This window comes from Sinocyclocheilus grahami, unplaced genomic scaffold (assembly GCF_001515645.1).
Source record: "Sinocyclocheilus grahami isolate Dianchi unplaced genomic scaffold, SAMN03320097.WGS_v1.1 scaffold410.1, whole genome shotgun sequence".
NCBI lineage: Eukaryota > Metazoa > Chordata > Actinopteri > Cypriniformes > Cyprinidae > Sinocyclocheilus > Sinocyclocheilus grahami.
Genome location: NW_015505589.1, coordinates 1,555,112 through 1,569,474, shown reverse-complemented (window position 1 = coordinate 1,569,474; position 14,363 = coordinate 1,555,112). Strand labels below are relative to the sequence as shown.

General features: G+C 39.3%; 2 protein-coding genes across 2 annotated transcripts; both read left to right on the top strand.

Annotated features, from left to right (window-relative positions):
- Nucleotides 1-1,875: 1,875 nt before the first annotated feature.
- On the top strand, nt 1,876-5,170 carry dusp2 (dual specificity phosphatase 2). The gene is made up of 4 exons (XM_016232438.1): nt 1,876-2,670; nt 3,494-3,624; nt 3,732-3,951; nt 4,048-5,170. Exons 1-4 carry the CDS (start codon nt 2,277-2,279, stop codon nt 4,299-4,301), a joined length of 999 nt encoding a protein of 332 aa, XP_016087924.1. The 5' UTR covers nt 1,876-2,276; the 3' UTR covers nt 4,302-5,170.
- A 4,614-nt stretch (nt 5,171-9,784) lies between these two features.
- On the top strand, nt 9,785-13,882 carry adra2b (adrenoceptor alpha 2B). The gene has a single exon (XM_016232437.1). The coding sequence runs from the start codon at nt 10,875-10,877 to the stop codon at nt 12,402-12,404; it is 1,530 nt and encodes a 509-aa protein (XP_016087923.1). The 5' UTR covers nt 9,785-10,874; the 3' UTR covers nt 12,405-13,882.
- Nucleotides 13,883-14,363: the final 481 nt, after the last annotated feature.

The following is a 14,363-nucleotide window of genomic DNA, read 5'->3' as shown; positions in this document are numbered from 1 at the left end:
CTGGCAGTGTGTGATTATAAATTATTCTGTATATCTTAAATATTGAATGAGAAGCAGAGGGCAAAACAATGAATACCAAATACATCGCATTCAAAAGAAATGATATGAGTCTTTAAAGCTGCAGACAAAGAGCCGGTGCAGAGCCAAAAACAGGGGGAAAGTGCAGAGAAAGACAAATAAGCTGTGATAGGAACAGAGAGAGTGTGAATGTGACCTCAGATTGCAGACTGCTGTTAAAGATTATCCAGCCCCTTGGGCCGTTTAATTCCAAACATAATCCTGCATCCAGAGTTCATGTTGTTTTTCCACTTTATATCACATGGCCTATTTCTCCATTGCACACTGTTTCATTCACAAGTACACCAACCCCACCCCCTCCTTTATAGCACTTGTGTGTGGACGTGCATGGAGAATTGTCCTGGACAACCACAATAAGGTGGATGCGTGGGAGGCCGTGCTATTAGACTCGTTCATGCATCCAGAGAACAACCTGCTCCTTAATGTCTACAACTGTGTTGTTTGTTCTTAGGGGTTCAAAATAAACGTACATTTGAAATTGATCTGTTTGTCTTTGCATTTGTGCAGTCACGTATAGCATTGATTTTAGACAACTTAAAAATCATTCGATTACTAAGGAACTAAATATATTGTAGATATGCTTACTGCATATAATCCTAATAATGCATATAATCCTAATAATAAACCTACCCCAGAGCTACTTTAATAGCTCAAAATATCATACTTGAGATTAATGCATCAGGATGATATGTCATGATACATTTCTTAATCTTGTGAGAGTTGATTATAATCAGAATTTCTAGTTGATAACCTGTTTATATATCACATTACTTGTTTGGGGTCTCAGAGACACTCGATTGTGATCAAATTGTCTGATATACACTCTTGAAATCTTTAATTTCCTCATTTTTAATGTCTATAAAAACTTCAATAATATCCGCTGATGAGGTCAGATGAACATATTAAAGAATTTGAAGGAAACATTAGGTACATTTCTAAATTACTATTATTATTTTTACACCTAAATGCATTGCACATATGCTTACTGCATATAATCCTAATAAACCTCTAGGATTTTTATGATCAAATCAATTAGAAATGTCTAGGGTTCATTCCAAACAGTGTTTAGATAATATGCCACCCGCAGATGTCAGATTCATAGTCACATGATGTGAAAACACAACTTTTTACTTATGACTAAATATTGGGCTGCACTGCACTTTGAAATGCACTGTTATTTTCAATAAAACTAAATAATAATATATTATTTTAATCTAACCGGTATTTACTGGTCCACTTATTTTTAATCAACTTTTTTTGTTGTTTATTTATTTCTATTTTTCTTTTGTTTGCAAAGCACTTACCTTTATAAACTGTATTATAGCAATAAATACACTGCATTGTTTGTGGGTTTTGCTTTTTCTTAGCGTCTTTTATATCTATTTGTCATTTTAACTAATTGCATCTCCCACTGAAACTGTACACCTGTATGGAAAGTTGCAGCGCGGTGTATTTTACCCACACAAAATGACATGGTATGGTCAAGCATGAAATACATAATCGCCTTCAGCGCGTGGTTTGATGTTCCTGATTTAACCTGACCTTGCCCAAAGCCCTCAAGCCAACCACAAAGGTGTCATAATAGAACGCGAACTAACGTGTGTGTGTGTGTGTGTGTGTGTGTGTGTGTTGCGGTTCTACGGCTCTATGGTACTGCTTAAACTCGCGTCACAAAATAAAAAACACGGGTAACCCCAACTACCACGTGCCAGTGGGAAAAAAGGGGTGAGCACATCAAGAGCCATATATGGAATGTCGGTCTAAGTCAACGGGCCATATATGGTGCTTCCGTGCGTGACGTCTGTTCCTTATGTGGAAAACGAAGGCGTGGCTGTGGCGGAGGAGACGCGATACAAATACTGTTTCCAACACCGCCTGTACTGTAGAATCACATCTGCTGACAAGTAAAGGACTTCAAACTAAGCTTTGGTGAAAAACTGAGAACGATTATACGAAATTGACATTTAAAGACAGAATTATTCGATGTTCATTTTAAAGTAATAATACTGTGAAAACACGCCAGACCTCTACGAACAAAATTATATATATATATATATATATTGTGTCATCTGTTTTTGTTATTGTTTACAGTTCTTCATCTCTAGTGGACAAACGAATTCGTTATTTTAACGCGCTGTTGTTGATGCTGTGAAGAATACCCGTTTTTTCTCACGGCTGTTGTTTTGTCTGGAGAGGTCATGGGTATTGGCGACCCTCTGGAGATCTCATGCAGTGAGCTGGTTCATATTTTGCGGACGCCCTCTGAGCTCTTCGCGTCTGGGGGATGCATCGTGCTGGACTGCCGGCCGTTCCTCGCCTTCTCCCGGGCGCACATCCTCGAGTCCCGCAACGTCAACTGGAATTCCATGCTGAGACGGAGGTCCAAGAGCTCCGTGGTGTGTCTGGAGTGGCTGGTGGCCGATAAATCGCTCCTGGCCCAGCTGCGCAACGGGGACTTCTCTCCGGTGGTGGTCCTGGATGACAACAGTCGCTCGGTCAGAGATCTGAAGAGCGAGAGTCTGGCCAGTCTCCTCCTCGGTGCCCTTCAGTCAGAGGTCCAGTCTGCCTCGACGCACATCTGCTTCTTACAAGGTAAACTTCACAGAACTACACATGTTGTCATTGTTTTGGTGGGGGGATGCTTAAGTTCAGTGCTGAACTGCTGTATTTTATACATTTCTTTACACTGTAAAATGGTTTCGCAATTAATTAAAAAAGCTTTATGTGATAACATCTAAATGAACTGTAACAGTATGGTTTAATATAACTCAGGAAGACTACAATATCTTACACCAACGAAAACATTAGATTAAAGAACATTTATAGATGAAATAGCGTCACTATTAAAGTCACATGATCTATCTATCTATATCTAATAGTAGTACTTTATATTCTTTACATTTATTTTCACTGTAAAAATTATTTGGCAGGTAAACTACAAAACATTCACGTGGTAACTTCTGATTTGATTTGGAATAATATGATTTAATATGACTCAGACTGACTATATTATCTTATATCAACGAAAGTAATTCGATTCTATAGTAGTATATTCCTATTATTAGTTGGAAAACGTAACTTATTTGCATACTGCATAAACAGCTGCTTTATACACTGTAAAAATGATTTGTCAGGTAACTTAAAAATGTGCGTCATGTGGTAACATCTGCATCAACTGTTTTCCAGTCAAAAATAATTACAAATATATATATAAGATATTACAAAAGAGAAATTTACCTCGTTTTACAGTGCATTACATTTGCACCATAGGTGATCTCTAATGGAAAATGTAATTTTTGCTACACTTGCAGGCTTATTACAAATACTTTGAGGTGTTCGCTTGTTCTGTTTGTCGAACCCTGTAAAATGAAATGCACATTATTAACAACAAAATGTTTTCTTTGACCATTTCTAGGTGGATTTGACGGGTTCTTCGCACTTTATCCAGAGCTCTGCTTTAGCCCTCCTGTCATGTGCTCAAACCATCCTGCTCTCAGTGATTCAGACCCCGTTGTTTCCGGAAGAAAGACTCCTCTCTATGATCAGGTTAGCTATGTGAAATCTCAAAATCGTTATGAATTATCCAACGACATTTAATATATCACAATGTGCTTTAAATACACTCATTGATGTTTGTCTTTTGTGATTTCTAGGGTGGTCCAGTTGAAATCCTCCCCTTCCTCTTTCTGGGCAGTGCGCATCACTCATCCAGACGGGAGACTCTGGAGCGATGCGGGATCACGGCTGTGCTCAACGTATCCTCTTCCTGTCCCAACCTGTTTGAGGAGGAACTTCAGTACAAAACTCTAAAGGTGGAGGACAGTCTGGCCGCAGACATACGTGTCCTCTTTCCAGAGGCCATCCACTTCATCGGTAAGTCCTAGTGGCATCAACAAAAATACATTTCTGAATCCTTAAGGAATATAATAATGACCTAAAAACTAAAGTTCAACTTCGTTGCATCTGCAGATTCGATAAAAGAGAGTGGTGGTCGAGTGCTGGTCCACTGTCAAGCAGGAATCTCCCGGTCAGCCACCATCTGCCTGGCGTACCTCATTCACGCTCGACGTGTCAGTCTGGACGAGGCCTTTGACTTCGTAAAACGCCGCAGACAAGTCATCTCACCCAACTTAGCCTTCATGGGCCAACTTCTTCAGTTCGAGACAGACGTTTTGTGCCCCTATTCTGTAATAGATAGAAAAAACAGTGGCACTGCGTTTTGAACTTTAATATCTTGAACTGACTCCACTAACTTTCAGAAGACAGATCTACTGGCCACAGCTTTGACCTTAAAGACTGTGAAAGATCTGCAAAGGTGCTTTCAGGAAGGTTTAGTATGATGCTATCTATATATGCATGCTTAATAAGGGGACCAAATGAGGCACTGTGCCCTTTAAACTACCCAAACTTGTTTAGGTAATAGATGGCATTAGCTGGCTACCTGTTCTCGATTGTTTATGGCAATACAAAGTAAACATAGAGGAATGGCTTTCAGTGTTTCTGAACAACAATGGCATCGCTGACACATGGAAAATGTAATTTGTCACATGTCATTGTGATATCGTACTACTATGATCATATAACATCGACCCAAGATAACTTGCATATGAGATATTGATGAAACAGACAAACAACTTACCCAAAAAATGGGTAATAAAGCATTTCGCCTTCATTTTGGCTTGAGCGGTAATATAGGGTTAGGATGTATGTGTGCAGATCATCACACCGTGAAATTGTTGCATCAGTCAATGTTCCACTTGACTGCAGTGACTGATGCTGTGACCATATAAGGCTGTGATGTGTGGTTAGTCTTCTGTCTGGTAAATGTCAAGTTTTTCCATGAAGTTACTGTCTAATTGTCAGTCTCAAACAAGTTTTAAAGGGCAAAGACCTGACAAACTGTGATCTTAGGTCATTTTAAAAGCAAGTTTAATTGTGTCACGATAGGCACTATTGTGAATATTTATTTATATATTTTCATCCAAGCAATGCACTTTAAATTCGATTTGTTTGATAATAAGATCTTTTGTAAGCTATGTGGTTCACTTATTTCAATATGTAAATAAAGTGATGGATTCATTTTTTTTATGCAGAAGTCAATGTTGTCGTCTTGTATCATGTTTCAAATTATTACTCACTGACCAATTATAATTCCAATTCTTATTACAGGCCACCTTCCATGTAAGATATCATAGTCCAAGTAATGACACTTTACTTAATATGAGAAATATAGTCACAATTAGCCATTATGAGAATTGCACATTATATTTGTTCCTATGTTTTACAAGAATTCTCTTATGCTTACCAAGGCTGCACTTATTTAATCAAAAATGCAGTTACATTATAAAATAGTATTACAATTTATTTACTATTATTTAAATGATTTACTATTATTTATTTATTATTTACAATTATTACGATTTAAAAGAACCGGTGTTTATTGTAATATATAGCAAAATATATCATTTATTCCTGTGATGCAAAGCTGAATTTTCAGCATCATTACTCCAGTCTTCACTGTCACATGATCCTTCAGAAATGATGCCTTTTTTCAGAAATGTTTGATGAACAGTAAGATCAAAAGAACAGCAATTACGTGACACAGTAATCTTGATTCTTGCTAAAGGTACTGGTCCCAAACATCTGCAAATTAGTGTTGCAATAATAAAGCGTTCAGAGCTGCGGAGGTATCATAAACAGATAACATTGCTCATTTCTTAGTTTATTTCACATTGTTGCAATAGTCTTTAGCACACATTTACTATCTGCCCTTGCTCAGTTCAAAATGTATCAAAATGGAAATGTAATGCTTTTTTGGATTGGCCACACGTGATATAAGCAGCTGAAATCTTTTACCACAGCGCCATCTACTGACGAAATAATAATTAAAAAAGCTGACTCTTCTTGCCAAGCAGTAATACAAGAGGCCACAAAATGGCAGTGTTAGTCTAAAAATCTATAAGTATGAGCAGGTCTCAAATTTACACGATTTATAATGATGATTATGATGATTATTATTTAATGTGTTGAAGGTGAGCAAATACCAATGAAGAAGTACAGCAAGAAACAGAGGAGTTTGTTTTGTAACTTTGGAGCATTGTGTGGAATTCATCAGCAAATCAGAGATCACCAATCAAGGAGCATGCAGGGTGATTCGTGATCGTGTCACAGAAGGTCATTGCTGTCTACAGCCATCAGCATCTACAACTCTTTCATTGTGAGTGTGGGCATGGGCATGATTTGTTTAGCTTTCTGCCACACTTTGATGGAAGTTCTAAACACTTAGGGTGAAACAGAGTGCGGTTGCCCATGTGAGGCAGATCCTGTGATGTTTCATTTTGATTGAGTTCCAGTGATGGCCTCTTGATATTTCTGAATTACATTTTACCCAGTAAATATTTAGGCTGTTAAGCTCCTACACGGTGACTGAAATCATTAACTGTCTCATACACAAACATTTCATTTGACACTATTGTTCTGACAGCAGCAATTTCTGCCTCTTTTTTACTTTGACTACATAAACAAATAATTTAAATAATGCTTACGACAGGCAATGGGGAATTGTCAGCTCCAATGCACTTTGTCAGCTAAATGAATTTGGAAAAGCTGCATGTTGTCCAGGGTTAATTCTGTTTGGGAACTCTTATGCCATCGGTTTGCTCATAAAAGCAGGAACATCACAGTGGGTTTGTTTTTGTTGTTGAGAATCAAGGTTGCTTCAAATGATGTGTGTGTGTGTGTGTGTGCGTGTGTGTGTGTACTGGTATATATGGTTTATGAGGACACTTCCTGTGTCCCCGTAAAACAAAAGGCTTAAAAAACATACAAAACGGCGTTTTATGAAATTCAAAAATTGCCAGTGAGGGGTAGGTTTAGGTGTAGGGCAATAGAAAATACAGTTTGTACAGTATAAAAACCATTACGCCTGTGGAGAGTCCCCGTAAACCACAAATACAAGTATGTGTGTGTGTGTGTGCGTGTGTCTGTGTGTACTGGTATATATGGTTTATGAGGACACTTCCTGTGTCCCCGTAAAACAAAAGGCTTAAAAAACATACAAAACGGCGTTTTATTAAATTCAAAAATTGCCAGTGAGGGGTAGGTTTAGGTGTAGGGCAATAGAAAATACAGTTTGTACAGTATAAAAACCATTACGCCTGTGGAGAGTCCCCGTAAACCACAAATACAAGTATGTGTGTGTGTGTGTTTGTTTGTAATGATTAAGTTGCAATTGAGTAAATCTAAAATACATTTACAGTAATACTGTATATATTTAGTAGCCTACATTTAAAATACACTACTGTTAATAATCATGTACAATACACTTTAGTATGAGTCAACACATCAAAATAATACTTTAAACATAATGATTTCATGTACTTTAAAGTAAAACTTTTAATTTGACAGTATTTTAAAGTTAACGTTCTAAAAGTGTACTTACAGTATATATGAAAAACGATATTAAATACTCTGTCTCCAGGTTTTATTTCATTAATATTATATAATTTGCAAGCACAGTTGTTTTAATATACATTTAAGATTTGAAGAACAATGCAATTATACATTCAATACAATTTAGTGCACTTCTTTTTCACAAGGGTCGGCAAATTAAACAGCCCCTCTGTAATATCCCAGTCTATCACACTTTCTAAAAGTGTACTTATATATTAAAAACATAAAGACATTAAGTACTCTCTCTCCAGGTTTTATTTTATTAATATTATATAATATGCAAGTACAATTGTTTTAATGCACTTTTAAGATTGGAAGAACACTGCAATTATACATTCAATACAATTAAGTGCACTTCTTTTTCACAAGGGTCAGCAAATTAAACAGCCTAATCTAATATTTCAGTCTATCACTACTAAGAAGAAAATGACTTCTCTCCAGAAGGAACATCATGACCCTCTTGAAAGCTATTGGGGAAAAAAATAGAGTAAATGAAATGCAGTCTCCAAAGAGAAGCTTATTCTCAAGAGTGCCATGATCTTAAAAGGCATGCAATGGAAAAAAATAATCTGACATGCAGTGGAAATTTTAACACCATTAAAATTTAGTAATCTAATCACACATTTTAGTCAATAGACTTTATTAATCAGGTTAGACGCAGAGTAAATGAAATGCAGTCTCCAAAGAGAAGCTTATTCTCAAGAGTGCCATGATCTTAAAAGGCATGCAATGGAAAAAAATAATCTGACATGCAGTGGAAATTTTAACGAAATTTTAAATTTAGTAATCTAATCACACATTTTAGTCAATAGACTTTATTAATCAGGTTAGACGGCATACTGAATTTAACACGGATGAAAACAAGGCTGTGAGGGATATACAGTCTTTACAGTGGCGCGCAACGTATAAACGTCCTAGAGCACGTAGGGTTTGCAGTTTTTGTCTACTGATTTTTTTTTCGGGTAGACGTTTAGTCAGCTGAACAATTGGTATATTGTTAAACAACAGCAAAATTCATTCAACGCATACCGCATAGCCTCTAGTCAAAAAATAAATATGGTGCTACAATCAATAAGATCTATAAGAGTAGGCTCAACACAGTTTTGAGTTATGCAAAAATGTTTCAATAGAAACATGATTGCTGAATGAAGAAAAAAAATATTATGGTTAAATATTGTGTTTTGTGTTTTGTTGTCCATAAGAGGGCAGACCTCACCACAGGTTTATTAACGCTCAACCTATCTCTTCCCTGCCATCCATCCATCCATCCATCCATCCATCTATCTATCTATCTATCTATCTATCTATCTATCTATCTATCTATCTATCTATCTATCTATGTTAAAAGCTGTTAAATATTTCTGTAAAACCCTGTACTCCACTAAAGAGCTCTGTTCGAAATATTGCTTCGTGCAAATATTTATTTAATATATTGTTTGCATATTGGAAATGGTGCGACTCATTCGACCCTTTTGACACAATGTCCTGAGTTCTTTGCTAAAATCACGACGGTAATACGGGTGATCGGGAAATAGAAATCCGCCGATCCTAATGGATACGCTTGAAGAGCTTCTAAATTGCGTTTGGGTATATGTTGCACTTTATCATCTGAAGAGAGCATTAAACCACTTGATCTTTATGAAGTGAAGCGCGAATACGGTGCGGAGGAAGCGCTCGGCCGTCACGAGTCCTTTTACGCACGAGAGCGCAGTCTGTCATTAAAGTTTGAAACGTTTCAAACAGGTCTCTGTTGCTCTTACAGTTTATTTGCTTTTTAATTTGTTGCTTTTTTGTTGGGTTGGAGGTAATCAGCAACACGATCAAATGTAGTTCTGAACAGTTACGCACCATTAACTAAAAAAAAAACACACCGACCTTTCATTTTTCATACTTGGTGCTTTACAATACAGTTTGAGGAGGTCATATGCCTATAAAGTAAACTTCTCAAACGAACATATAGTCAAATGAATCCTGCACTCTTCATTGTGTAAATATCATTATTCAAAATCGTTACCTTTCTCCGTTTGGATACAAGTTGTTTGGATTGTTGACTTCTCCAAAACGTATTATCTGAATTGCATCCACTACACGCCTGTATTTTTTGTTTGTTTGTCAAGAGAGTGTTAGGATAGGTCAGGCTTTTAAGTGGGTGGGAAGAGTTGGCCTCATGACGCCCGTCCTGACATCACTTATACTGGGGTACAGAGGAGAACCGCTGCGTAGAGATGAAGCCAGAGCGGCTCGCGCAAGGCGCACCGATCCTTCAAACTGTCTCTGAGGTAATGCGCGAGGCACGTAGGAGGCGTTGAAATCGCTGATTGAGATGCTGTGACTAAAACGGGGGAAACACGGAGGGAGACGGACGACAAACTGTTTTCAGACATTATACTTTTTTTTAGTGCTTGGACATATTCGAAACATTTCGGCGTGCCTCTGATTCTTTACTAAGCCGACTTTCTTCACTCAGGAATGTAACAACGACACAGCTACATCAGACTCCATCATTTATCAGGGTAGTTGCTGCGCTTAAATTCTTTTTGCAAACTTGTGAAAACTGTGAGGGGAAACTGGCACATCGCCGCGCTCTGCTGCGTGCTCTCTGGAGATTTATATTTAAAGCCTTACGCTCCGTGGAGGCTTGTGCATCTGGGTAGCCTAGATTTAAGCATTCCAATATATTTGTTTTGTAAGCACTTGTTAGAGAATTTATAACGTTTTTATTCCTGATTTGAACTTCAGAATATGTAAAATGTTAAAACTGAATAATTGTTACTCTAATCATTTATAGAAGCACAATATCGCGCTGCTTTTTTCATATTGGAAATTGATCGATCTGTGGCACCAAAGCTTGTATTTTTGCATTGGTTCTGGGCGTTTTTGTTTTAGCTTCCCCCCTCACATTCTCTGTCGTCTATAAAAAAAAAAAGATTTATTGACAGAGCTGTAAATTCTATTTTATCAGAATCGTAAATGATAATGAATTAAATGTAATCTACCCGAGATCTGATTTATTTGATGCCTGCCTTTTAAATCAAGTTGTACGTTTCCATAGCTATTCCATAATCCAGATGAAGTTTATTCCAAATTTGACGCAAAGTAATAATCTACCAACACTCGACGAGATGTGACAACAATGGCTGACATAATCTTTAGCTCAGTAAACGATGTATTCATTCGTTTATACGTAAGATCGTTTATTTAATTTCAACCAAACATATCTGACTAAGTTCTTAGAAGCGAAAAAAGCAGCTAAACGAGATTATTCAATTGATTCTGGCCACATTCGGATTACTAATAGAGACGATTAGTCCACGTGCACCCTCAGTTGCCGCGCTTTGGCAGTCATGGCAAGCTCATGCTCTACCGGCACGGGTCTGCATGGCCGCAACATTAACGGCACCGGAGTCACGTCTTCACCGACTTGCAACCAGAGCATGATAAAACTCACTCCGTACACTCAAGAAGCCACAGCAGCCTTTGCAACAGCCATCACGTTGATGATTATTTTTACAATTGTTGGCAATATTCTGGTCATCATCGCTGTTTTAACCAGCCGCTCGCTTAGAGGACCCCAGAATCTCTTTTTGGTCTCCCTTGCAGCCGCGGACATTTTGGTGGCCACCCTCATCATCCCATTTTCACTGGCCAATGAACTGATGGGCTACTGGTATTTCCGCTCTGTATGGTGTGAGATTTACCTGGCACTGGATGTGTTGTTCTGCACTTCCTCTATAGTACACCTGTGCGCCATCAGTCTAGACCGCTACATGTCTATCTCACGCGCCGTCACGTACGGCGCACAGCGGACGCCCAAACGCATCAAATGTGCCATTTTGTTAGTGTGGCTGATCTCAGCAGTCATCTCCTTCCCACCGCTACTCTCCATGAACAAGAACAAAGGTGGCGCCGATTCAGGTGGGCTGCCACAGTGTCAGCTCAACGATGAGCGCTGGTACATCCTGTACTCTACTATCGGTTCCTTCTTTGCTCCTTGTCTGATTATGATCTTAGTTTACATGCGGATCTACCAGATCGCCAAGCAGCGCACGAGATGTCCACCAGGGGAGCCCCGCAAAGAGGTCCCAGCCAATGCCGCAACCCCTCAGCACAAGGCCCACACGGAGGGTATACAAAACAGAAGAGGAGATGAAACGCCCTCTACCTTGCAGAAAAAACCCAGGCCTCCGACTCTGGCCGTGTCCAAAGTGGAGTCCGCCCAGCAAGCAGCGAGCCCCCCAATCTCCAACAAACATCTGCAACCCCTTTCGACAACCCTGACACCAACCACGCCGTGCCCTTCCCCGTCTCCTTCGAATTCATCCGAAATGGCTCCTAATAAACCTAATAAAGAGGGGAAAAAGGCGAAGAAGACTATGAAACAGCCTGACAATAATAACGGAGAGAGCATGAGCTCTGACTCAGACACCGAGCAAGGTGGGAGGGGGTTAGAGGTCCCTTGCACCCCAGGCGTGACACCCAGTGGCATCCATTCTCCCGCCACCATCCAGAAATACAGAGACACGATTGCCACCGCCAAAGGTGCCAAGCTAGTGACCCGGAAGATGAAGCAGGAAGGAACGCCCAACTCCGCACGGCGCAAAGCAATGGTGAACCGAGAGAAGCGCTTCACCTTTGTGCTGGCGGTGGTAATTGGCGTCTTTGTCATCTGCTGGTTCCCTTTCTTCTTCTCGTACAGCCTACAAGCTGTGTGCCCGGAGACGTGCACCCTGCCAGAGCCGCTCTTTAAGTTCTTCTTCTGGATCGGCTACTGCAACAGCTGCCTCAACCCGGTCATCTACACCATCTTCAACAAAGACTTCCGCAGAGCCTTCAAAAAGATTCTCTGCAAGAACACCAAAGGCACATTCTTCTGAAGCTCCTGAGGTGGATCATCTCCTCAGACAAGAAATATGCGGTTATTCAGAACACAGACTAAAAGAAGCACAATAACGGTGCTGTTGCAATGTAAACGAAGGGCTTTTTGTGCTGCCCAGTGAGCTGAGGACACCATGCTACTCAAATGACTCCAGGTTACCGCCTCAGGCATTGGATTCTTGGTATTTGTGTTATAAAATGGGGCTAATCCAAAAATATTCACAGACTTTGACAAATCAAGGCTGAACACAAAAGAACTTACTGGGACCACCGCACACCTGCAAGGACAAGCGACATGGAGGTCAGTTACAAAGGTTATTGTATTTTTTTTCTGTTATCTCACCTTTCTAAGAGCACCAGGCCTTGGAGATACTGCAAACATGGATTTCTCTAAGGAATTCAGAGGTACACCATTCAGAATCTTTGCGTACAATTTTTCCATGCTGATTGGTCTACCAATGCCTACACAGCATTACTTTTGAGGAACAAAGACATGAAATAGTCCTGTGGAAATCCTTACCAGGGGCAATGTGTATGAAACAAGCTGACGCAAGTTTCTCCGATCGAACATTAAGGCTTCTAGTTAGGACCACTGGGGAGATTTTCTGCCGTGCTGTGATGCAGAAAGCCTCTGTGAATACAGAACACCTGTCATGGATGGAAGCCTTTCTGTCTCTTTGCATCTTGGACTGGTTGCCAGCAGGCTTTTAGATAACAAAATGTTTCTTATGGGAACTTAAGATATGTATTCATATCAAAAGTCATTTTCATTTTTAATACGATAAGACTCTTTGCGTCATCCAAAATGACTTTAGACTTTGGTGACTGTATCAGATGACACAAACCTCCTGATTTCACTGGAGGTGCTCTTTCTGACTTGGTTCAGCACTTTGCTTTGTATAAAAGAACAAATAATCATTTGTTGGTGTACACTGATCTACTGCACCCTAAATGTCTGAGCATTCAGCAGGGTGATACTTTGGGACTAAGGGCTGATAGCAGTGATGCTTTCGATTTCTTTGGTCATTGTCTTTTTGCTAATGATCCCCGTGTGTGTGTGCCGAGCAAATGTTGCGAATGGGTATGTGTTGTGTCTGACCGCAATGTATGTTTGGAAGTGGATGCTGTGTGCGAGAGGGTGTGCGAATGCTGTTGTGTGGAGGTTTCTTTGCGTGTGTGAGTTCACATCCCTCCCCTGATTCCACTGGCACCAGTTCAACTATATACAGTATGTACGTGCTTGATAAATGTGGCTGGTTCGCCATATCTGCCAGTGCTTATGATTCAGCTACTTCTCGTGCCAATGCTTTTACATGTTTTGCTGCTAAACTCATTTAATATCTTCTTAAACCAGAGTTGATTTCAAAATAATCATTTTGAGACAATTAGGAAATGAGTCAAATCTAAGATGAGAGCTGTAAATTATTATTATGTGAATGATTTTGTATTTATTTATCCTGCTATTTCCTATTGCCCCCCCCCCCCCCCCATATATTTTCACTTTTTTTTTTTTTGAAAACAGACACAAGGAGTTCAGTTTTAGCTACAACATGATTAAAAATCCTTCTACTGTACTTTTTTTTTGTAAGATTTTTTGTGTGTGTCAGGACATTGCATTTGGGCTGCATTCTCAAAAGCTTTGCAATTGACGGGATCCTGGTAACTGTATCCATTTTGCCTCCTGGACTCCTCTTTCGTCAGTGTAATGCTGTTGGTTTTTCGCTGCTCTTGAAAAATAAAACCGCTGAGCTGTGTGTGCCAACTGACTCATTGCTGTCAGAGAACAACTATAGAGCTTTTAGTGCAGATGAACAGATTTTATCTCGACACACGTCATTGGGACACATTGAAAATTATGCAAAGAAAATGAGGTTTTACTAATGGCAAGGCTTTATGAAAACCAGGCATTAAAAATTCCTTCTCCAAAACAACTCTAGAACAAAATTGTCAACAGATCA